The following is a 23331-nucleotide window of genomic DNA, read 5'->3' as shown; positions in this document are numbered from 1 at the left end:
GGCCCATGGGACAGAGTCACTCCTGAGGGGCGACCAGCCGGCCGGGCGAGGGGTCCCTGACTTGGCCCCCAGGTCCCTGTGGCCCCTCGTCCCACGAGACTCAGGTTGGAAGGACTTGCTTTCTGTCATTTGTGAAAAGCTACAGGAAGGACAGGGAAGCCCACGTCGCCAGCCGGCCCAGATCGGAGGGAGCGACCACCACCAGCCACTTCCCCGCACGGTCGTCTCGCCCCCGCTGGCCCAGCGTGGCCTCTGCTGGCAGGTGAGCCAGTGGCGGGAAGCGGACTCTGAGCACCAGCCAGCCACCCCTGACCGCACGGGCAGAGCCCAGCAGCCTGAAAGGGCCTCCTGGACGCGCAGGGGGAGGGCCGCCCGAACGAGGGTGAGCAGTCCTGGGGGCCGGCCACGGCGGGACAGGAGACATGGTCTTGGTCTACGTGGGGCCACGGCTGGAGGGAGCCACTGTGCGTGAGCCCTTCCCGTCCCCACATGTGGCCGTGCACAGGGGACAGCACTCCGGACGACCCCAAAAGCCGGCAACTGTGGGCCCGGAAGTGATGGACACTCGTGTCCCAGCTGGAGACTGAGCCCGCTCCCCCTGACCCCCCTCCTCGGGGATGGGGAGACCGCTGAGCTGGCCCCACCCCGCGAGCTCCCACCTTCGTCTTCTTCTTCTTCATCCTCAGGACGCGGGAGGCGATCTGGACGGTGGACAGGGTCTCGGCGTAGCTGCCGGCGGCGGCCGAGATGTGGGCGATCATGGTGGTGCGGCAGTTGACATTGCCCAGGGACTCACGCAGCAGCATGGTGAGCTTGCTGTCCCTGCGGGCGGGCACGGGGGCGTGAGCGGGCACGGGGGCCTGAGCGGGCACCGCTGCGGGCAGGGGGCTCTCCGGGCGGACCGTCGGCTCTCTCTGGCACTCGGCAGCCGGGCAAGGTTCTCACCCAGGACAGAGCTTATGTCAGCGCCGCCCCTGGCCCCGGAGCCCGGCCGTGACGGCACCCTGTCTGTGCCCAGATGGCACTGCACAGAGGCTGGGACAGAGGGGACGACGGCTGTGACCCGTGATGCCATCATTAGCCGCACACACGTCCCTTTCCCGGTAGTTTCTGCTCATGGGACACCCCCCCTGCTCACGGGACACCCCTGCACATGGAACACCCCTGCCCACCACGGGCACCCTGCCACAGAGGCAGTGCCCAGCTGGGAGCGTGTGTTGAAGATCCGGGTGTTTATAAAACATGCAGAGGCCCCTCTGCCAAGGAGTCACACCAGCTTCTCACTGTTGTCGGTAACTCACACTCGCACAGAGTGCGGTAAAGGGATTCCTGTTCCTAACAGTGACGACACAGACACAGCCCGAGCCTCAGGCAGCACCGAACCCGGAGCCTCCTGGAAAACCACCTCGGGGGACTGCAGGCTGAGGAGCCAGACCCTGAGCCCGAGGAGGCCCAGGCATGTACACGTCTCTGGGACCTTCAAACGGGATCTGGAGGGGGCTCCAGTCCATCCCTGTTCTTGTTCCAGCTCCGCCCTGCCTGGAGCTAGAGGGTGGCTCCACTCCAGCCACATGTCTGCTCAGCTACCGCCACCTCAGCTCACCTCGGGAGGCAGCCCACTGCCCAGGCACCCTGTGCACGCTCAGCTCACATCCGTGCACGCTCATCTCACACCCTGTGTGCACTCAGCTCATACCCATGTGTGCTCACACCCGTGCACGCTCATCTCACACCCCGTGTGCACTCAGCTCATACCCATGTGTGCTCACATCCATGCACACTCAGCTCACACTCGTGCACTCAGCTCACACCCCTCTGTGTGTCACAAGGTCAGTGAGGGGTTTGTCCTCCCCTCTGTGCCCGTCAGCCCCCTGCACAGCTCCCTGAGGGGGATGGGCCCGCTCGGCTGACTGAGTGTGACACGCAGGCCACCGTCCTCAGAGATCAGACCTGGGAGAGGGGAGGACATTTCTCACGTGACCTCCATCAGCCTTGGGGAGGAGAGACGGGTGTGAGGACAATCATTTTTCCTTTCCATCTGGGACCAGTTCAGGTGCCAGTTTGGGGCTGCTGGGATCACTCAGGCTCAGTTCCAGGGCAATTAAAAAATATGCCAGGGTTTCCTTTCAAGCAAAACAAACAGCGACAGGATGGAGAGGGAGAGGGGCTGAATGTGTGTCCTCCCCAAATTCACATGATGGTGTTAGGAGGTGGGCCTTTGGGAGGTGATTAGGCCAGGAGGGTGGGGCCCCCATGAACTAGTTAGTGCCCTTGCGAACGAGGCCCCAGAAGTCCCCTCACCCCCCCCCCCCACCACGTGAGCTTATGGCAAGACGCTGTCCAGGAACCACGAGGTGGGGCCTCTCCAGACCCTGAATCTGCGATGCCATGGTCTAAAACCCAAACCCCCGACTGCTAAATAAATTCCCGTGGTAGAAGTCACCCATCTGTGGTAGTTGTCACAGCAGCCCAGACCCGCGAACTCTGGGCTATGGAGGAGGAGCGGGCCTGCCTGAAAACCTCTAACGCCTTTCACAACGCATCCAGAGGGGGCGCTACAGCCACCAGCAGGCCCTCCACCGAGGGGAAGTCACGTCTGCCCCTCCGGGCAGTCAGGCTCTGCTCGCCGCACCTGACCGGGCAGTGGCAGTCCTCCGGGGCAAGTGTGTATGTGTGTATACGTGTGTATGTGTGTGTGTGCATGTGTGTGTGCGTGTGTGTGTGTGTGTGTGCACTTGTGTGTGTGTAGACAGTGCCCATGGGGTTCAGCTGTGCGCACATACAGCCGGTTCTTAGTTCTCGTGACAGCAGTTCTGTTAGCACTGAGTCTGCACACGGCACAGCTACTCCCGGGAAACACATGGGTGGGGGCCCAGAGGCCTGGGTCACGGGTCGGGAGGTCAACACATAACTTGGTTGCATATGTGTTTCTGTTCCAAGACACCGTATTGATTACAAAGAATGAATTACAAGCACTAATTTCCTTGAAATAAAACACTAATATCCTTATGTTAAAGCACTAATTTATTATAACTTCCTTCTAATAAAGCACTCATTTCCTCACAATGAAACTCTGGCTGTGGAGGGCATCACCCTCCTGACCCTGAGCAACAGGACCGGACATCCCTGTGGCCTTGAGCTCCCGGCGGCCCTGCCCACTGCGCTTACTTAATCAGTCCTCGTCTCATGAGCGACAAATACCACAAGCCACGTTCCCATCACACACTTTATTTTTAAATCTCCTTTTACTTTGTAGCCCTCACCTGCGGATTATGTTTTTACTGACGTGGGAAAGACACATCGATTGGTTGCCTCCCGCACGAGTTCGGACTGGGGGTCGAACCCAGGACCGTTTGGTGTACAGGACGGCACCCCGACCATCTGAGCCACCGGCCGGGACCATCATACACGTGAGACTTTCCCCACCAGCCTGGCCACAGACCCATGAATCCTTCCTCTTCCTCTTCCTCTTCCCGGAGGCACCACGTTGTTTCGTGGACATTAAATTCATGCCAACAGCGAACGGAGGAGCCCAGAAGGCACGCCCAGCCTTGTTGCCCGAGGGAACTCTGACGGCCCCACAGGCCTCACTGGGGCGTGGGAGGGGGGGCGGGGGGGAGGAGATTGGGGGGGTAAGTTAAACAGTGACATCACCAACGGAAAGCTCACAGGTGCAGAACGCGGGCCCCGCTGCACAGACCGTGAGAAGATGCGTGTTCCCAGGCCGAAGGGTGAGAGGGCAGAGCGACGCCTCCCTCAGCCCGGCCGGGAACACGCCATCAGCACGTCAGAGGGAGACAGGAAGGGACACGCGTCGCGATGCGGGGTTACACGTGCATCTTGGTGAGTCGCCAGGTTTGTCACGCGGACTCTGCAGGCGACAAGGCGCGGCCGTCCCAGGAAGCTTCTCGGGATGAGCCCGCGGACCCCACGCCCGCGTGCTCAGGAAGAGGCACCGAGGACAGAAGAGATCGGTGTGATGTCGGGGCACACCGTCTGCCCCGGGTCCCCCACGGGACCCCCACGCGGGAGCCATCAGGATGGTTTTCACGTCCACTTTGCGGGAAGCAGCCGGGGACGCGCGTTGCTTGGCAACCAGCTGCTCTGCTCTCCTGAGTGAAGCCGGAGGAGCCGGCGGCAGACGTGGCCGGGGCCTCGGGCTCCAGACCTGTCTTCCCGGGAGTGGAAACGGGGGCCATAAAGCTTCGGTTCCCCCTCGTCACCCCGGTCCTTAAACTCGGACGGCGACGTGGGGGACGGGGGTGGAAGACAGGGCAGGGGATGGGAGGCGCAGGTGGCAGGCTTAACTCGGGAAAATAAAAAGGTTTAAAGAGCTTCTAGGCCAACCACCCGCACACACTCCGTTCGTACCAGGAGTGAGGCCAGAGGGGGGGACTTGGGCTGCCGTCCCCAGCTCAGGGTCGGGGCTTGGGGAGCCTCCAGGCTGGGCAGGGCAGGGGGGCAGAGCGGGGGGGGCAGGGCAGGGGGGCAGAGCGGGGGGGGGGACAGGGCAGGAGGGGCCTGAGCAGCGTGCTGGGGCAGGCAGACAGTGCTGCTCTTTCAAACAGCCACGTTTCATCCACACACATCCCTCTTCCCTCCCACCCTAACCACGCAGAGAATGACTTCGTTCTGCTGGTTAATCCTAACCTGAGTATATATCTTCCCATTGATTTGTAGAGAGTGGGAGAGACACACAGAGAGAAACATCTTGCTTACCTGCATCCAAGGTACGTGCCTTGGATGCCTCCTGTATGCACCCCAACTGGGCCTGGGGATCTGGCCTGCATCTAAGGTACGTGCCCTCGACCGGAATGGAGCCTGTGACCCTTCAGTCCCAGGCCCGGCGCGCTAACCACTGAGCAAACTGCAGGGCTCCAACCGCAGCCCACGCTAAGGAAAGGCGCCCACACGGACACTGTCCCTCCCTGATGGAGGACACCCAGGCCTCGCTACGTTACTGGGCAGTCCTGTCTTCTGCCCCCGAAGACCCTGTATCTGCTGGAGCTCCCTACAGCACCCGACAGAACTCGCCTCCTTCCCACGGGGCAGTCGCTGAGCTGTGCAGGCTGCTGTGATGTGAGAGGTCAGGCTGCCATGGGGCCGGGTGATCCCACAGAAGAAGGCTACTCCCTTCCTGACAGGGCTGAGTCCACTCCTCCGGAAGGAGGCGAAGGGCTGGGAGGGAGAAGCGGGGGGAGGGAGAAGCGGGGGAGGGTCTCCTGCAGAAGGAACCAGCGCTGGGCCAGGCCACCGGGGCGGACCCCGCTTCAGCACCACGGACAGCCCCTCCGCCAGGTCCTGCTGCTCCCTGAGGAGGGCATCTCTATGGAGGTCGCTAAGCTCCCCAAAAAAAGCAACCACTTGGCCTTCCAGGAACCGTCCCAGTTTCTAGCCACTCTACCTGTCCACTGCCAGGGCGTGTGGTGGAGCGTCTCAGAGACGGGATGCCAGCAGGAGTTCCCAGCCCCTGCCCTCACCTGCTGGCCACCAGGAGGGACTGGAGAGGGAGAGGGAGGGAGAATGGAAAGGAAAAGCAGACAGATGGGAGGTGGGATGGAGTCACAGACTGGACACCGCTTCTGGCTCCTCCGGTGGCACTCGGCACCCTCCCTCCTGCCTCCCTCCCGCTCACTTCCTGTTGGTCTGTGGCCCCCTGAGGCCCAGGACACCTGCGACCAGCACCTGAGACACCAGCATGCGGGCCCGGGGTTCTGGCCCCGGCGGGCGGGCACCACCCGCTGGTTCTCTACCCCCCAGAGAGGGCTGTGCCCAGCACACGTGGCATCACCGTCCGCTGGCTGAGGATGAGACGAGTCTCGAGCCTGCTTACTTCTGGGTCCCAGGCAAACGCCTTCACCTGTGACGCTGCTGGGGTATGCCAGACCGACAGCCATGTTCCAGAGGGGAGCCACCCCCTGGGTTTGTGTGTTGGTGAGGGGCGTGGTGAGCCGCTCAGGATGGCTTCGTGGGAGAAGACTCTACACTAGGGGTGTCGAACTCAATCAGAGAAGGGGCCAAAATCTAAAATCCAGCCTAAATCGCGGGCCGAATGGTTTACTGAACAGTCATAAACTGTCATTGTGATGGAAACGCAGTGGAGTGCAGTGATGACAGCGCGGTGCGGGCCACATTGCAAGGCCTGGCGGGACGGATTTGGCCCGCGGGCCTTGTGTTTGACACATGTGCTCTACACCTTCCCCCGGGGAGTCCTCTGAGGGGCAGGACTGGCCTTTCCTAGAATTCCCTGCACGGAGGCCAACCTTGGAAGGCACAAGCGGCCTGGTTTCTGGCATCAGGTACAAAGAGCTTGGCACTGGCCCCGGGAGTCAGCTGCAGGGGAAGAGCCTGCTGCCCAGGGCCAGCTCCTGGCCCCCGTGCCCTGTGGGAGCACAGGCAGGCCCGCTGGGCGCTGGGGAGGAGTGGGCCTGATGCTTCAGCCTCGCTGGACAAGCATGGACTCGGGCCTGAGTAGTAAAGCACCAGCAACAGGGGTTTCCTGGGCCCGGCGAGGGGGCCGGAGGTGCCCCTGCAAACACTGGCATTTGCAGTGCTCGACGATGAGGCCGCCCCTCAGACAAGGACCTGCAGGGAGCACCCGCTCCGCCGAAGGACCGGCCTTGGTGGCCAGCCACCATGTCCATCACCTGGCGTGAGCTCGGGCCTTGCTCTGCCTCAGACCACCTGCTGGTGAGGTCCCGAAGCCATCGCCACTCAGAGCGACAAGGTGTGCCTACTGTCCTCTCACAGTAACAACGATGGGCAGTAATATTCTCTCACCATAGACCCCCGAGGAGCACACAGCCTCTCTCTGGGTCTGGGGGTGCCCCTGACCCAGACAGGCACTGCGTTCTTCCTCGCACGTGGCTGTCTAGAACAGGTGCCTCCGTGACCCTGAACGTGGGGGCGGAGCTGGTGAGAAGCAGGAGGAAGCGGAGGAGCCCAGCCGCTCACTCTTTCAACAGAATCCTACGCAACTGAGGCAGGAGCTGTGCTTCCTGACCTTTCCTTTAATGTCAGCCTTTCTTTACCGTAACTTTGAAAAAGTGTATGACTTACTAATTCTAGGGAAGAAGGGAAGGAACCCTATTCTTTAAAAAAATATATATATTTTTTTTTTCATTGATTTTTTTTTTTTTTTTTTTTACAGAAAGGAAGAGAGAGGGATAGAGAGTTAGAAACACTGATGAGAGAGAAACATCATCAGCTGCCTCTTGCACATCCCCTACTGGGGATGTGCCCACAACCAAGGTACATGCCCTTGATCAGCATCGAACCTGTGACCTCTCAGTCCGCAGACCGATGCTCTATCTGCTGAGCCAAACCGGTTTCGGCGGACCCTATTCTTATTTCTATTCAGTTTCACATCATCGGGAGCTAGGAACGTCATCGTTTTGCTGAAAAACAAAACTAAAAACCCCCAATAACTTAGAAGGCAAATGAGTAGACCTCGCAGACAAACAGGAAACGAGGGGACCACAGGCTTCCCCTGAGTGAACAGAATGCTAAAAAGGCATATGCTAACGCCGTCTGAGACACTATAAGGGTGTCTCATGTCACAGCAGACCCCCTGCACTAACTGAGCCCGCAGGCAGGTCAGTAACAGACGCAGGCCCGTTGGTCAGCTCGCTCGTTAACCCGCCTGTAGGACCAGATGAGCAGTAAGAACAACTTGAACCTGATGCAACTGGAAACGTAAATCCTGCCCTTCCATTTCTCACATTATCTCAAATCTCACTTCCTCCTCCAGATTCCTCTGGCCCCGGCCATCGCCATTACTTACAGACGCTTTGCCATGGACGCCTGCCTGGCCCTGGGGCTTCGCATAGAGCCTGGCTGGTGGTTTGTGACAGCTCTTGGGGGGGGGGGGGGACTGTCAGGGGGGGGGAGGGTAAGGAAGCCGCTGGGTTATGGCGCGTTAGCACCCTGATGCATCTTTGCGTGAGGATGAGCTCATTGTGCTGTTTAGAAATTTAGCTCACATCCAGGGGTAAGCGTTTGCGTTAGTTCCAACGTCCGATGGCCGCAGGCACCCAAAAGGGAGCTGGGCACCAGTGGGGGACACAGATGGGCTCCAGCGTCGTGTTGTCATGGCAACCAGAGCCTCTCCCTGATTCCTGCTCACGCCTGTCCTTCTCTGTGGGGTTTGAGGAATCCTCCAGATGAAGGAACATGAAGGTCATAAGCCGCAGTTTGCCGACCACGGGGCTAGGCACGGGTCCTATTTGCCCCGGAAAGTCTCAGTATGTGCTGTTATACTTCATCCTGTCTGATGTCTTTCGTCCTGAATTTTCCTTTTTTAAAAATAGTCTGTTGTTATGATGACATAAACCAATGAGGCGGAGACTCAGGCAGACCCTCCTGGTCTCTCACGGTCTCACTCAGCAGCACATGCAGACGAACACAGCAGCACATGCAGACGAACACAGCAGCACATGCAGACGAACACAGCAGCACATGCAGACGAACAGTGCACATGCTCACTCGTTAGGACACGGCGTTCCCACCCAATGGGGGAACGGTGCTGACACGCACTTGGAGTCGGTTCCCGCACACGGGATCCGTAACTGCTGAGACACAGCTCTGTTTCTGCCAGAGACACAAGCTGTCATCCAAACCGTACACGGAGCTAGAGACACTGAGCTATAGAAGTTCCTGGCGAAGCTTGTGTGGCACAGAAACCATGCCACTCGGGGAGTGCGCAGGTCTCTTGCTGTCTGCCACCAGTTGGATATGAAAAATATTTGAGGCTTTCAAACCAGTTTAAATGATATAAAATTAAAACCCGACAGATGACAGTTTTTAACTTTTTTTTTTTTTTCTCTCCACAGAGAAGAAGCCGTCAACAACGCCAGACAGCTTTCACGTCAGGACATATTTCTGCCTGAGTGTCCGACAGAAAGGACTGGCGTGTTGGAAACGAGCTAAATTTTGGTTCCATCTCATTCCAAATGAGTTGCAAACCCGTAATGAAGTCAAACACAAACATGCCCGCCCCCGATGCCTGTGCTGAGCTGCAGTGATGGAATGGAACAGAACTGGTGACGGGGAGCACCGCCCTGCATCCTGCACAGGCGGGAGGCAGTGAGCGAGGGTGAGACACAAACCAGCGGAGAAAAGGGTTATTTCTGAAATTCTACTGTGCTCCTGAAACTGACTTGGGGGAAGACCTTTTAATCTTCTTTTAAAATATATTTCTATTGATTTCAGAGAGAAAGGGAGAGAGAGAGAGAGAAACATCAATGATGAGAGAGAATCATTGACCAGCTGCCTCCCGCATGCATATGACCGGGAATCAAACCGTGACCTCCTGGTTCATAGGTTGACGCTCAATCGCTGAGCCACGCCAACCAGGCTAGTCTTTGGAGACTTTAACGCATAACAGTCTCATGAACTGAGAAACGTGCTCCACTGAAATGAACTCCGGTGGGCTGTGGCACACATAAATGCTAAGTCATTTTCAGCCAGACCACGGTAATCCTACCAGGAGAAATGGATCATTTCATATGCTAACACACATGTACGTCCATATACACAGGTAAGCACTTAGATAAACAAAGAAGAACAATGCTGAGGCTCTGAGACAATAAATTCTTCTTAAGGAAAAGATTAACATGCTCTGGGTATCGGTATGCTGAAAACGATGCACGCACACAAAGGCATCTCAGGAAAAATTATTCTACTCACTTTGTTGTAATGTTCTAACAAACAATGCAAAGGAATGTTTAATTGTTTTACTTTGACGCACATGGATTTTTTTGTAAGAAGTTATTTTATTGCCCTAGCCAGTTTGCTCAGTGGATAGAGCGTCGGCCCGCGGACCAAAGGGTCCGGGTTTGATTCTGGTCAAGGGCCTGTGCCTCCGGCTCAGGCTCAGTCCCTGGCTCAGCTTAGGGCTCATGCAGAAGGCAACCAACGATGTGCCTCTCTCACATCAATGTTTCTCTCTCTCCCTCCTTTCCACTTTCTCTAAAAGTCAATGGGAAAATATCCTTGGGTGAGGATTAACAAAAAACGAGAGAAAGAAAGAAAGAAAGAAAGAAAGAAAGAAAGAAAGAAAGAAAGAAAGAAAGAAAGGAAGGAAGGAAGGAAGGAAGGAAGGAAGGAAGGAAGGAAGGAAGGAAGAAAGGAAGAAAGGAAGAAAAGAAAAGAAAGAAAAGAAAGAGAAAAAATTATTTATTTTATTTTTTGAAGGTAATTTTTTAACAGAACTATTTTATAAGCCCACTAATATAAATGGATTTGTCAGAAAATTAATAATTTTGATGACCACTTTTCACTCTCACAAGTATCCAGGTTTGGATAGTAAATTATGTGGTTCTCTTAGTTATAACTCGGAATTAGGGATCAGTCCAGAAAAGTAGCAAAAAGCAACACAGTAGCCTCCTTAGCTAAGAAGTCCTTCAGGCACCGAGTACCATTAAGCATTGTGGGTAAAGTCTTCTCACAAACCTTATTAAATGCATTGTTGGGCTTGTAAGAGAGTAAGGAATTTCATGGCCAAAAAAATAAACGAATTGGCAACTCAGAGAAGCCAGCAGAGTGTGGAGGCTTGCTCTGACCCCCGAAGATATTCTGCCAAACCAGGTGATAGTCGGCTCAATACCACAAAGCCTTAAAGGGCATGGAAAACAGAAGACAGCCCAACGCCTGGCCAACGTGAGAATTTTAAGAGAAAATTCCCCTCCACAACCGCCCCCTCCCCCACCTGCACCCCCGCTCACATCTACAAAACACAACAGTCTGGGAACTCAGCCCTGAGCAAAAGAGAAATTATCGCGAGAGCAGGAACCACAGGCCAGATTAACGCAGCTCTAATTCTCAGTGTCTGGGTGGCCCCGAGTATCGCAGGCTGAGAACATGCTGCAGATTAACCTCAGCGGCTGGAGGTGCCGGGGAGAAGCCAGTGCGAAGACAGAGATAAACCCTGTTCGCCGGGTCTCGGAACCCACACATGTACAAGCCCAAGGAGGAGTGAACACCCCGAGGAAAATAAACACAGAGACACGGGCACCTTGGCCAAGACCCAGCCGAGCACCGGGGGCAGCACCAGACGTTCCTACATGGATGAAGGGTCAACAGCAGGAAGCTGATGGGGCATGGTGAAGGAAATTAAGCTGTCCAAAGAAATTAAATACATTAAACAATGTATTTAATAAAAATACATTGTTTAATGTATTTTTATTTATTTAATAATAAATAAATAAAAATACCATCCGGAATGACCACTTTCTGCTTCTGGCCAGGCCGGAAACACAGAAGCTAGATCTGCTCTCCAGACCAAATGACTAGCAAACCAGAGGGACTGTCAGGAAGGACGCGGTGGGTCCCCAGCAGCAGCAGCAGCAGCAGCAGCAGAGAAAAGCCGTCACTGACGGAGGGAACAGACGGCGCCGAGCCGCCCTGCCTGCGCCCTGCCGCGGGGGAGGTCGCACCCAGCGAGGCCCTCGTCGCACACAGGGGCTGCTTTGCCACGAAGACCGCGTGTGAACACGGCACTGGCCCCAGACCTGCGACGTGGGTCCCTGAGCGGAGGTCTGGATGCGGCAGGGAGATGCCGACTCCATCGCAAAGGCTTTCAGAGGGACAATCCCGTGGCTCTTTTTATTTACAAACGAGTGGCCAGTTTGAGCAAGCCCCACAGAAGATCAGAGACGTCCCTTCTGCTCCTCCACGGAGGGTCGCTCTCCACTTCCCCTGCCTGCACCAGTCAAAGCTCTGCCTGAGCCGTGAGCCCCGAACCCTGAGCCGTGGATGGTGAGCCGTCCTGAGAGGCCTCAACTCAAGCTGAGCTGCAGCTGCAAAGTCCTCTGTGAACCGTGTGTGTGTGTGTGTGTGTGTGTGTGTGTGTGTCTGTCTGTCTATCTGTCTGTCAGTGTGGATCCCCGGGTGGCCTGCCGAGGTCTGGAACCCACCAGGACTCTGGCAAATAAACCGTGAGTGATCCGTGCATTGCATGTTTGTCTCCTGTGTGATTTATGCTCGGTACTTAATTAATAATGCAATTATTAATTAAGTAGCTAGGGTCGTGCGTGCCAGACTCCTGGCTGAGGCGCCTAGGCCACCTGTGCATACGTCCCTTGTGGAATTATTGGGACACTGTCTCCCTGCCGGTCACACGCATTCCTCCACTCGCCCCCCGAGACTCCAGGTGAGTGACGGCCCTGCCGACACCCCCTGCCCGTCCCTGAGTCCCGGGGTCCTGCTGCGGAGGGACAGGCGGGAGCCCCCTTTCCCGGCCAGGACTAAGCAGACGGGGGTTCACGTCCCCATCCGACCCCTGTCTCTGTTTGCCGACTGGGTCAGAGCCTGCAGAGAAGCGTTTGGTGATCTCGGAGACTGAACATCAGGGGGGGGAACCGTGAGAAGCTAAAGGCCAGTGAGGAGGTCTTTGTCCCCAGAAGGAAGGCCATGAGCCAGGAGGGGCCCACCCAGGAGACACAGAGCAGGGACACCGCGGTGCCCCGAGAGGTGGTGAGGGGCCCAGCACCGGCTCCCCCTCAGAGGCCGGAGCGTGGCCACCAGAACAGAAGGGGTGGCGTTCGGAGGCAGTTCGTCTACTCACTAGCAAGGGACCAGGGTCGTGACCCCAGGGGGTCCCCGGCGGCCCCCACCCCCGGGGACGTGGCGGCTCTGAGACGGACCTGGCAGGCCTCTCGCGGCCTCGGCTCTCAGGGGAGCAAGAGCAGCCTCGGGATTAACCGCGGAGACAGATGCCGCTGGACGGGAGGCGCACAGAGGCGGAGGCGTGATGGAGGGACGGACGCCGAACCTCCTGCCACAGGGACGTCCGCGGGGGCGACGGCCGGACCCGCCTTCGCCGCGTCCTGACGGCCTTAACGCGATGCCGCCGACGAGTGTGTCTGCAGCAGCGGCACCGAGCATCGGCACTGCGGCCGCTGCTTGGCAACGGAGCCTTGGGCTGTTTCATTTCTAACCGGCGAACGCTACGCCCGGGGACCGGAGTCGGTGCGAATAGTTCCACATGGATGTTCTCCCTGCAAATCGGGAGATCATGCAGCATCCGTGTGCACGGAAAGGCTGCTAACGGCACCGGTGTGCGTGGGGGTGTGTCTCACATCTCACACGCACACACGCATGCACACGCACGCACACAGGCACACATGCACGCACGCACACACGCCTTACACAGAGCTCTCTCCACTCCCCGCCGTCTCATGGAAATCCGAAGCGCGGATATTCCTTCGCATTTCCCCCGGAAAACACCTACGTGACTGACTCCGTGTGAAGCGTAAATGACACATTCGGGCCCCGAGGCCACACCGCCACGCCCACGGGAGCCGGGGCTGCCCAGAGAGGCTGACAGCAGCCATGAGCTCCTCTCTCGCCCGCCCGCACTGGCCGCCCGCCGGGACCCTGGCCGGGTAGCTCCGTTGGTTAGGGCGTTGTCCCCACATGCCATGGTTTGCAGGTTCGATCCCCAGTCAGGGCACATACCAGAGGCGACCAATGAATGCAAAAGGAAGTGGCACAGCCCTGGCTAGTGTGGCTCAGTGGTTGGGTGTCGATCTATGAACCAGAAAGGCACGATTCGAATCCCGCTCAGGACACAGGCCTCAACTGTGAGCTCCATCCCCAGTGGGGGATGTGCAAGGGGCAGCCAATACACGATTCTCTCCCGTCACTGATGTTTCTCTCACCCTCCTCCTTCCCCTCTGACATCGAGAAAAGTATTAAATAAAAATAAATGACCCAACAAATGGCTGTTTCTCTCTCCCTTCCTCTCTCTCTCTCTGAAAATCAATCAATAAAAATTGTAAAAATGATAACAACTGGCCGCAGGAGAAAGCACCCTCCGAGCGCTTGATAGCCCCCAGACCACCGGCCCTGCCTGCACCGCGCGCGGCCAGGCAAGTGGTGACGGTTAAAGAGCCGCCTCTGTTGTGACCGGTCACTCGCCACCGTCGCCGCCGTGGATGTGAGGCTCCAGGCTGCTGGCTGGTGTGGGTGAACGGCCGTGCCCCGAGGCGGCTACCTTCCCAGAAATGACCTTGGCTCCTGACTGCTCACCGGGGCTGACAGCGACAGCCCCAGGCTCCGCCCGCTCCTCCCAGGAGGCTGGCCCCAGAGAGAAGGGGCAGCAGGAAGTCAGCGGGGAGGGACGGACGCAGCGCTGGGTCCCTGTGGCATCGGCCGCCTGGCGCCCTGTCCCTCCCCGTCGCTGACTCAGGCTGAGGATGTCACAGAGGGACACGGGGATCCCCTGTGTGTGCCTCACCCTCAGACAGCCTCGCCGGCAGGTGTGCTTTCCATGTGCCCAGAGCACGGCACCCGGGTCAGTCCTGCTGGCTCCCGGTCACAGCGCTCTGAACCCCACCAGCCCTTCCCCCCATCACGTCACCCCAGCACGCCCCGGGCTGCGGCCAGGGGCACGGCTGCACCCCGCTCACGCTCAGAAAGGGGGACCCCGGCCATGGAAACGCATTTGCACAGATGGGTGGTCACCCCCAGCTGTGTGAGTCCGCTCGGAGGCTTTGGGTAAAACACGTTCCCCCCGGCCTCACGCGGCTCCGGTGGCACATTTACAGTCTAAAGGCGATGCCGTCCGTCTGAGGGTCAGCCTGGCAGCAGCTGTCCCGGTTACCTGGCCGCCCGCGTCCTACAGGGTGGCCAGCCATCACAGCCCCTGCTCTCATCACCATGAGGTAGGTGCATCCACACAACGGGCACAGTACCCCGCACAACGGGCACAGTACCCCGCACAACGGGCACAGTACCCCCATCCAACGGGCACAGTACCCCGCACAACGGGCACAGTACCCTGCACAACGGGCACAGTACCCCTGTCCAATGGGCACAGTACCCCGCACAATGGGCACAGTACCCTGCACAATGGGCACAGTACCCCCATCCAATGGGCACAATACCCCACACAACGGGCACAGTACCCCCATCCAATGGGCACAGTACCCCGCACAACGGGCACAGTACCCCCATCCAATGGGCACAGTACCTCGCACAATGGGCACAGTACCCTGCACAACGGGCACAGTACCCCATCCAATGGGCACAGTACCCCATCAATGGGCACAGTACCCCCATTCAATGGGCACAGTACCCCCATCCAATGGGCACAGTACCCCCATCCAACGGGCACAGTACCCCGTCCAATGGGCACAGTACCCCGTCCAATGGGCACAGTACCCCCATCCAATGTGCACAGTACCCCGCACAATGGGCACAGTACCCTGTCCAATGGGCACAGCACCCCCATCCAATGGGCACAGTACCCCGTCCAATGGGCACAGTACCCCGCACAACGAGCACAGTACCCCCATCCAATGGGCACAGTGCCCCCATCCAATGGGCACAGCACCCCATCCAATGGGCACAGTACCCTGTCCAATGGGCACAGTACCCCGCACAATGGGCACAGCACCCCCAGAGCAGCTGGGACTGAGACCTCCGCTGAGAGGATTCCGTTTCCTTCCCCTGGGCAGCCTACAGCCAGGACGGGCTGATGCCAGCATTTCCATCCTTTCTGACTGTGGAGGGTCCTGCCTTCCGAGGCCGTCAGTGAAGAAGGGTTTCCTGCCCTGAACCAACACATGGTCTCGCCCTCTGCCCTCTTCCTTCCAGCTCCCCCCTCCTCCCTCCAGCTCCCCCCTCCAGCTCCGCCCGCCCTCTGCCCTCTGCCCACCCTCCGGGGAGCTTACCTGTAGGGCCCGTGCTTGCTGCCCGCCCTCCACCCTCGGGGAGCACTCACTTGTAGGGCACGTGCTTGCTGCCCGCCCTCCGCCCTTGGGGAGCACTCACTTGTAGGGCACGTGCTTACTGCTCGCCCTCCGCCCTTGGGGAGCACACACTTGTAGGGCACCTGCTTGCTGCCCGCCCTCCGCCCTCGGGGAGCACTCACTGGTAGGGCACGTGCTTGCTGCCTGCCCTCCGCCCTCGGGGAGCACTCACTGGTAGGGCACCTGCTTGCTGCCCGCCCTCCGCCCTCGGGGAGCACTCACTGGTAGGCACCTGCTTACTGCCCGCCCTCCGCCCTCGGGGAGCACTCACTGGTAGGGCACCTGCTTGCTGCCTGCCCTCCGCCCTCGGGGAGCACTCACTGGTAGGGCACCTGCTTACTGCTCGCCCTCCTCCCTCGGGGAGCACTCACTGGTAGGCACCTTCTTGCTGCCCACCCTCCGCCCTCGGGGAGCACTCACTGGTAGGCACCTGCTTACTGCTCGCCCTCCTCCCTCGGGGAGCACTCACTGGTAGGCACCTGCTTGCTGCCTGCCCTCCGCCCTCGGGGAGCACTCACTGGTAGGGCACCTGCTTGCTGCCTGCCCTCCGCCCTCGGGGAGCACTCACTGGTAGGGCACCTGCTTACTGCTCGCCCTCCTCCCTCGGGGAGCACTCACTGGTAGGCACCTTCTTGCTGCCCACCCTCCGCCCTCGGGGAGCACTCACTGGTAGGCACCTGCTTACTGCTCGCCCTCCTCCCTCGGGGAGCACTCACTGGTAGGGCACCTGCTTGCTGCCTGCCCTCCGCCCTCGGGGAGCACTCACTGGTAGGGCACCTGCTTGCTGCCTGCCCTCCGCCCTCGGGGAGCACACACTTGTAGGGCACCTGCTTGCTGCCTGCCCTCCGCCCTCGGGGAGCACTCACTTGTAGGGCACGTGCTTGCTGCCGTTGACCAGCGCCAGGATGACGTTGCCCAGCGCGGACAGGGACAGGCACAGCCCGGCGCCGCCGTCGCGGCTCTTGCTGAGCGCCCGCACGCAGCTGCCCAGGTCCAGCAGGTGCAGGCGGCTGCGGCCCCCGGACACTGCGGGGAGAGGACAGGGGGGTTAGTCTGCAGACACTCACCGTCCTCCGGCGGCTCCGGGGGGCGTCCGGGGGGGGAGAGCCAAAGGCTGACGGTCACGGTCTAGGGCAGTGGTCGGCAAACCGTGGATGGAGAGCCACCTGTGGCTCTTGGGCCCCTGGAGTGTGCTAATGCCACTTCTTCAGACTCGCCCAGGCTGAAAACCGACTTCGGCACATGGGCCACGAAGTTTCTTTATTTTTGTTTTTTTAAATATATTTTATTAATTTTTTACAGAGAGGAAGAGAGAAAGATAGTTAGAAACATCGATGAGAGAGAAACATCGACCAGCTGCCTCTTACACACTCCCCACTGGGGATGTGCCCGCAACCGAGGTCCATGCCCTTGACCGGAATCGAACCCGGGACCCTTCAGTCCGCAGGCCGACGCTCTATCCACTGAGCCACACCCGTTTCGGCAGGGCCACGAAGTTTCAATCGCACTGTCCGTGCGCGCCCGCATGTGGTGTTTTGTGGAAGAGCCACACTCCAGGGGCCAAAGAGCCGCAGGTGGCTCGAGAGCCGCAGTTTGCCGGCCACGGGTCTGGTGGGAACCCCAACAAAATCACGCCGGGTGGCCAACGCCATGGCTCCCTTACATTCCGTCCGGCACCCGTCGCCGACCTCATACCATTACCCATCCGTCCCATGTCCTGCGCGCGCGGACGGGCGGGGCTGCGGGAGGAAAGGCCCAGAAGGAGATCCGTGTGTCCGTGGGCAGCGGGTCCTGGAACTGATCCAGCTGGAACCGGAACGACCCAGGCGGGACCAGCTGCTCTGGCTGCTCATCACAGGACCTGACCGGAGCTCGGGGCCACCGGTTCGAACCCAGGGTCACCCCGGGCAGCGGCAGAGCCGGCGCCGAGAGGGAGGGGCCCCGTGTCAGCTGAGCGTCCGCCGAGCGCCAGGCCCGGCCCCCACAGCCTCATCGGTCCCCGCGGTCAGACCGGGAGCCGTACCTCCTCCTCCTCAGAGGCGGGAACACAGGCGCTCAGGAAAGCTAAGAAACGTGCCGGCTGCCCAAACCAGTGTGGCTCAGTGGCTAGAGCGTCGGCCTGCGGACTGAAGGGTCCCGGGTTCGATGCCGGTCAAGGGCATGTACCTTGGTTGCGGGCACATCCCCAGTGGGGGGTGTGCAAGAGGCAGCTGATCGATGATTCTCTCTCATCGATGTTTCTGACTCTCTATCCCTCTCTCTTCCTCCCTGTGAAAAGTCGGTAAAATACATAAAAAAAAGAAAAAAAAGAAACGTGCCATGAGCCCTGTGCTTCAGGCCGGAGGAAGGGACGGGGACACCTCCTCTCGGCCAACGTGTGGAACGGCACAAACGCCCATCGCAGGCGGACAGGCACACGGGGCCGCCGCCCAGGCAGCGGGCCGCCCCTCAGACACACGTGTCCGAACCAGGGGCACAACCCCAAAGACCGCCTCTCCCAGGACGTGTGCGAGTGACACCGAGGACCGCCCAGATCTGGCCCGTTTGTGTGGGATCCCGGGAATGCCAGGAGAGCAGAGGAACTAGAGCCGGTCAGCAGTGCCCGCGGGTGGGAGGGAGGAGGGAGGGGAGTGAGGGGAGGAGGGGGGAGCTGGAGGGAAGAGGGAGGGGAGCTGGAGGGAGGAGGGAAGAAGCTGGAGGGAGGAGGGGAGGAGGGAGGGAGCTGGAGGGAGGAGGGAGGGGAGTGGAGGGAGGAGGGGAGAACTGGAGGGAGGAGGGAGGAGGGAGGGGAGCTGGAGGGAGGAGGGAGGAGGGAGGGAAGCTGGAGGGAGGAGGGAGGAGGGAGGGGAGTGAGGGGAGGAGGGGGGAGCTGGAGGGAGGAGGGAGGAGGGAGGGAAGCTGGAGGGAGGAGGGAGGGGAGCTGGAGGGAGGAGGGAGGAGGGAGGGGAGCTGGAGGGAGGAGGGAGGAGGGAGGGGAGCTGGAGGGAGGAGGGGGAGCTGGAGGAGGACAGAGGAGTGGAGGGAGGAGGGGGGAGCTGGAGGGAGGACGGAGGGGAGTGGAGGGAGGGAGGTGGGAGCTGGAGGGAGGACGGAGGGGAAGTGGAGGGAGGAGGGGAGAACTGGAGGGAGGACGGAGGGAGTGGAGGGAGGAGGGGAGAACTGGAGGGAGGACGGAGGGAGTGGAGGGAGGAGGGGAGAGCTGGAGGGGAGGACAGAGGGGAGTGGAGGGAGGAGGGGAGAACTGGAGGGAGGACGGAGGGAGTGGAGGGAGGAGGGAGGGGAGCTGGTGGGAGCGATGGCAAAGGTCCCAGAACTTTTGGGGTGTTGGGCGTGTGCCCTCTCTGGCTGTGGTGCTGGTTTCCGGGTGCCATGTCCATGTACAACACATCTCACCAGATTACACACCGCCCTCCCCTCTCGCTCCCCAGGCCTCTGCATCCCCACCTGCCGGGGTGCCCAGCTCACACCCTGCTCCCCGCCTCCCCTCCTGTGTGGGGGGACAGGGCGGAGGGAGCCACGGGGCTGGCTGTGGGCGCCCGGCGGGCGGGCCGGGTGGGCAGAGAAAGCGGACGCAGGGTGGGGTGGCCGCCTGGGGCTGGGGGACGTGCTGGCCCGGGGCGGCTCTGGGCACCCGCAGAGCCGCGGGCGGAGCCACAGGATGGTGCAGCGGGGAGTGTCAGGGTTCAGGCTGCGGGGAGGTCACCGGGAGCCTGGGCCCTGACCTCGGCTCTCCCCGCCCACCCATCACCTCCGTTTCCACTCTCCTGCCGGGAGGGCGAAGGAGGTGACTGCTGGCCGCAGGGCGCTCCTTCCCGCCTCTCGGTACCTGGTGTGTCTACGGCCCAGAGCGCCTCACACCCAGGCCCCACACCCCGGCCCCACACCCCGGCCCCACAACCCGGCCCCACACCCCGGCCCCACACCCCGGCCCCCACACCCAGGCCGCACACCCCGGCCCCACACCCCGGCCCCACACCCCGGCCCCACACCCCGGCCCCACACCCCAGTCTCACACCCCGGCCCCACACCCCGGCCCCACACCCCGGCCCCACACCCGGGCCCCACACCCCAGTCTCACACCCCGGCCCCACACCCAGGCCCCACACCCCGGCCCCACACCCGGGCCCCACACCCCGGCCCCACACCCGGGCCCCACACCCCGGCCCCACACCCCGGCCCCACACCCCGGCCCCACACCCAGGCCTCACACCCAGGCCCCACACCCAGGCCCCACACCCCGGCCCCACACCCCGGCCCCACACCCCGGCCTCACCCTCAGGCCTCACCCTCAGGCCCCACACCCCGGCCCCACACCCAGGCCCCACACCCCGGCCCCACACCCCGGCCTCACCCTCAGGCCCCACACCCAGGCCCCCCACCCAGGCCCCACACCCTGGCCCCACACCCCGGCCCCACACCCCGACCCCACCCCCCGGCCCCCCACCCCGGCCCCACACCCAGGCCCCCCACCCTGGCCCCACACCCCGGCCCCACATCCAGGCCCCACACCCCGGCCCCACACCCAGGCCCCACACCCCGGCCTCACACCCCGGCCTCACCCTCAGGCCTCACACCCAGGCCCCAAACCCAGGCCCCACACCCAGGCCCCACACCCTGGCCTCACACCCAGGCCCCACACCCAGGCCCCACACCCTGGCCTCACACCCCGGCCCCACACCCAGGCCCCACACCCAGGACGGATGCTCTGTTTGCCTCCCGGCATGTCCAGCCTTAAAAGGGAGGATGTCCTGTGCTCCTCTCTTATCCCCTTTCCTCTCCTGCAAGGTCAGGTCGCGGCACCATGCAAGGAAAAGAGTTACTTTTAAAGCAAAACGGCATCTGCTTTGCAGCGGGATTACTGTCCACAGACAGGAGGACGGACAGCCCCCGGCCCGCAGACTGAAGGAAAAGCCGGGCCGGGGTGGACGCTCAGGCCTCTGAGGTGATGCACCGAGTGCGTGAGGGGCAGGTCCTAACGCAGCAGAGAACAAAGGCGCCCTGTGTGTGTGCTGAGGACGTTACCAAATGCCTTCATCACCCTGCAGGGCTCAGAGGGAGGGGCCGGGCAGAGGGCGCAGGGGCTGGACAGAGGGTGGGGAGGCCCGTGAGATAGGCCAGACATGCCCTTGAGCCCTCCTCTGTCCCTCCCTGCCCCGATTGTGCAGCCTGGCCTGCACCTCTTGCAACCCAGGATCCCTTGGGGGATGTCAGAGGGCTGGTTCCGGCTCAAAGGTGGAACTACCGGTCGCTATGACGTACACTGACCACCAGGGGGCAGACGCTCAATGCAGGAGCCGCCCCCTGGTGGTCAGTGCGCTCCCACAGGGGGAGCGCCCCTCAGCCAGAAGCCAGGCTCCTGGCTGGTGAGCACAGCAGTGGTGGTGGGAGCCTCTCCCGCCTCCGCCAGTGCTGAGGATGTCTGCCAGCTGGCTTGGGCCCTCTGCCCGCAGACATCAGCTGGACATCCTCCGAGGGCTCCCAGGCTGCGAGAGGGTGCAGGCCAGGCTGAGGGACCCTCCCGAGTGCACGAATGCCATGCAGCGGGCCTCTAGAGAACTATAATCACGTTATTATGTAAAGCAATAAGAAGACCGTGTAAAGACTGACGTCTCTAAGTTAAATCCAGTGCTTTGGAAAGATGTGATAAAAATGAGTGTGTGTGTGTGTGTTTTCTTAAAAAAGACGCTAAATAGGTGTGAATGGAAAGTTACCGAGTGGAAAACATGCTAGGAAACTAGAGCAAGTCTCTCTGTTGGCCGCCCAGGGCACTGAGGCCCCTGAGTCACATAGAAGAAACGCAAAGCGCAGGCCAGACGGCGGACATGCATGTGCTTACGAGAGGCAGCAGCTGAATCTCAGGGAGCAGGCCCCGCCCTGGAGCGGAGGACTGAGGCCGGAGGCGTGTGCGTGCGTGTGCTGTAAGCCGAAATAACACGCTGATGACATGCACAGACCATTTCACATGATTTCCCCTTTTAAACTCAGTCCCGCAATTACTGAGTCCTGCCTGCGCTGCAGATGGGCGTGTCTCTGAATCACAGGTGACAGGCTGGTGCCTCTCTCTCTCTCTCTCTCTCTCTCTCTCTCTCTCTCTCTCTCTCTCTCTCTCTCCGAAACGCAGCGAAACTAGACGGCAGAGAGAGTCACTCATTGTCCACGATACGGCACAGGGTCCCTCTCCGGAGCTGGGCTTCCCGGGGGCCCGCAGCCGGCACAGATTAGCAAAGCGGGGTGGGGGTCCCCGTGCAGGATGAAGTGTCGGTCCCACTAACTGCCACAGACTCTGTAAACCAGGGAAATAGTCTAAGCGTGACCTAGTGCAGACACAGAGCAGTGACACGCCCCCATGGACCATCCCTTCCCATCCTGACTGGACACGTTTAGCACACGCCTCTCCGTCTACTACAGTGTGGATCTGTGTGTGTATAACCCACACGTGTGTGTGTGTGTGTGTGTGTGTGTGTGTGTACACGGCCCAGGCGTGTGCTCAGGGAGCTTAGCTCTAGCCTCAGAAACCTCTTTTTTTTTTTTTTTTAAATATATACATATATATATTTTTTAATATATTTTATTGAGTTTTTACAGAGAGGAAGAGAGAGGGACAGAGAGCCAGAAACATCGACAACAGAGAATCATCGATCAGCTGCCTCCTGCACACCCCCCACCGGGGATGTGCCTGCAACCAAGGTACATGCCCTTGACCAGAATTTGAACCCGGGACCCTTCAATCCCCAGGCTGACGCTCTATCCACTGAGCCACACCGGCCTCGGCTCGGAAACCTCTTTGAACCTGTCATCTCCGCTCCCCAGGGCCAGCGGACAGCGCCCGCGGCTGCCTGCGGGCAGGAGGCGAATTAATAACTGTCCCCTCACCAATTAATTACTGTCCCCTCACCGAGTCTGAATTAATTACTGTCCCCTCACCGAATCTGAATTAACTGTCCCCTCACCGAGTCTGAATGCCAGGCCACAGGGGTTCATCCCTCCACATAAGCAAACAGCGTTTCCATGCGGAACACACTCCAGACCCCCTCATCACAGGTGACACAGGTGTAATGCACAGGCGTCAACCGAGTTTGAAGTTCTAACAGCTGAGACAACCTCATTCGCGGCTTCTCTGCTTCCGAGAGTCCTCCCTGCTTCCCGTTCCGAACCGAGAGCAGAACCGGGAGGCGCGGGGCGAGGACCAGAAGCAGAGCCGTCCCCGGAGGGCCGCCTCCCCAGCGGTGCTGGTCACACAACCGCACAGACTTCCCAAGGGCACCCAGCCAGGTGTGACCGAGTGTAAACTCTCCCTCGTTAAAGCGGAATTAAAACCATCGCCAGGAGCAGGAACAGAGGGGAACGACCGACCGGCCAACGGAGGCGCTGGGAGGAGGTGGGGGCGGCAGGCACCCCCTGTCAGGGGTCGGCAAACTCACCCACAGAGCCAAACGTCGACAGCACAACGATGGACATTTCTCTTGAGAGCCCAATGTTTTAAGCGTTAAGCTTCTTCTAACACCACGTCTTCAACACAGACTCGCCCAGGCCGTGGTGTTTTGTGGAAGAGCCACCCTCACGGGGCCAAGGAGCC

General features: G+C 60.1%; 1 protein-coding gene across 2 annotated transcripts in view; it reads right to left on the bottom strand.

Moving 5' to 3' along the window:
• KIF26B (kinesin family member 26B) overlaps positions 1-23331 on the bottom strand; it is a 286996-nt gene that overhangs the window by 10028 nt on the left and 253637 nt on the right. For both annotated transcript variants that reach the window (XM_036453379.2, XM_045587135.1), the window contains 2 exons: positions 16622-16781; positions 660-822 (listed from right to left, as the gene is read on the bottom strand). In XM_036453379.2, coding sequence (XP_036309272.1) covers positions 660-822; positions 16622-16781 — 323 coding nt within the window. The remainder of the gene's footprint in view (positions 1-659; positions 823-16621; positions 16782-23331) is intronic.

Source organism: Pipistrellus kuhlii, unplaced genomic scaffold (genome assembly GCF_014108245.1).
Source record: "Pipistrellus kuhlii isolate mPipKuh1 unplaced genomic scaffold, mPipKuh1.p scaffold_m20_p_25, whole genome shotgun sequence".
Taxonomy (NCBI): Eukaryota; Metazoa; Chordata; class Mammalia; order Chiroptera; family Vespertilionidae; genus Pipistrellus; species Pipistrellus kuhlii.
The sequence above is the reverse complement of the archived record's forward strand: the minus strand, read 5'-3'. Positions and strand labels throughout refer to the sequence as shown.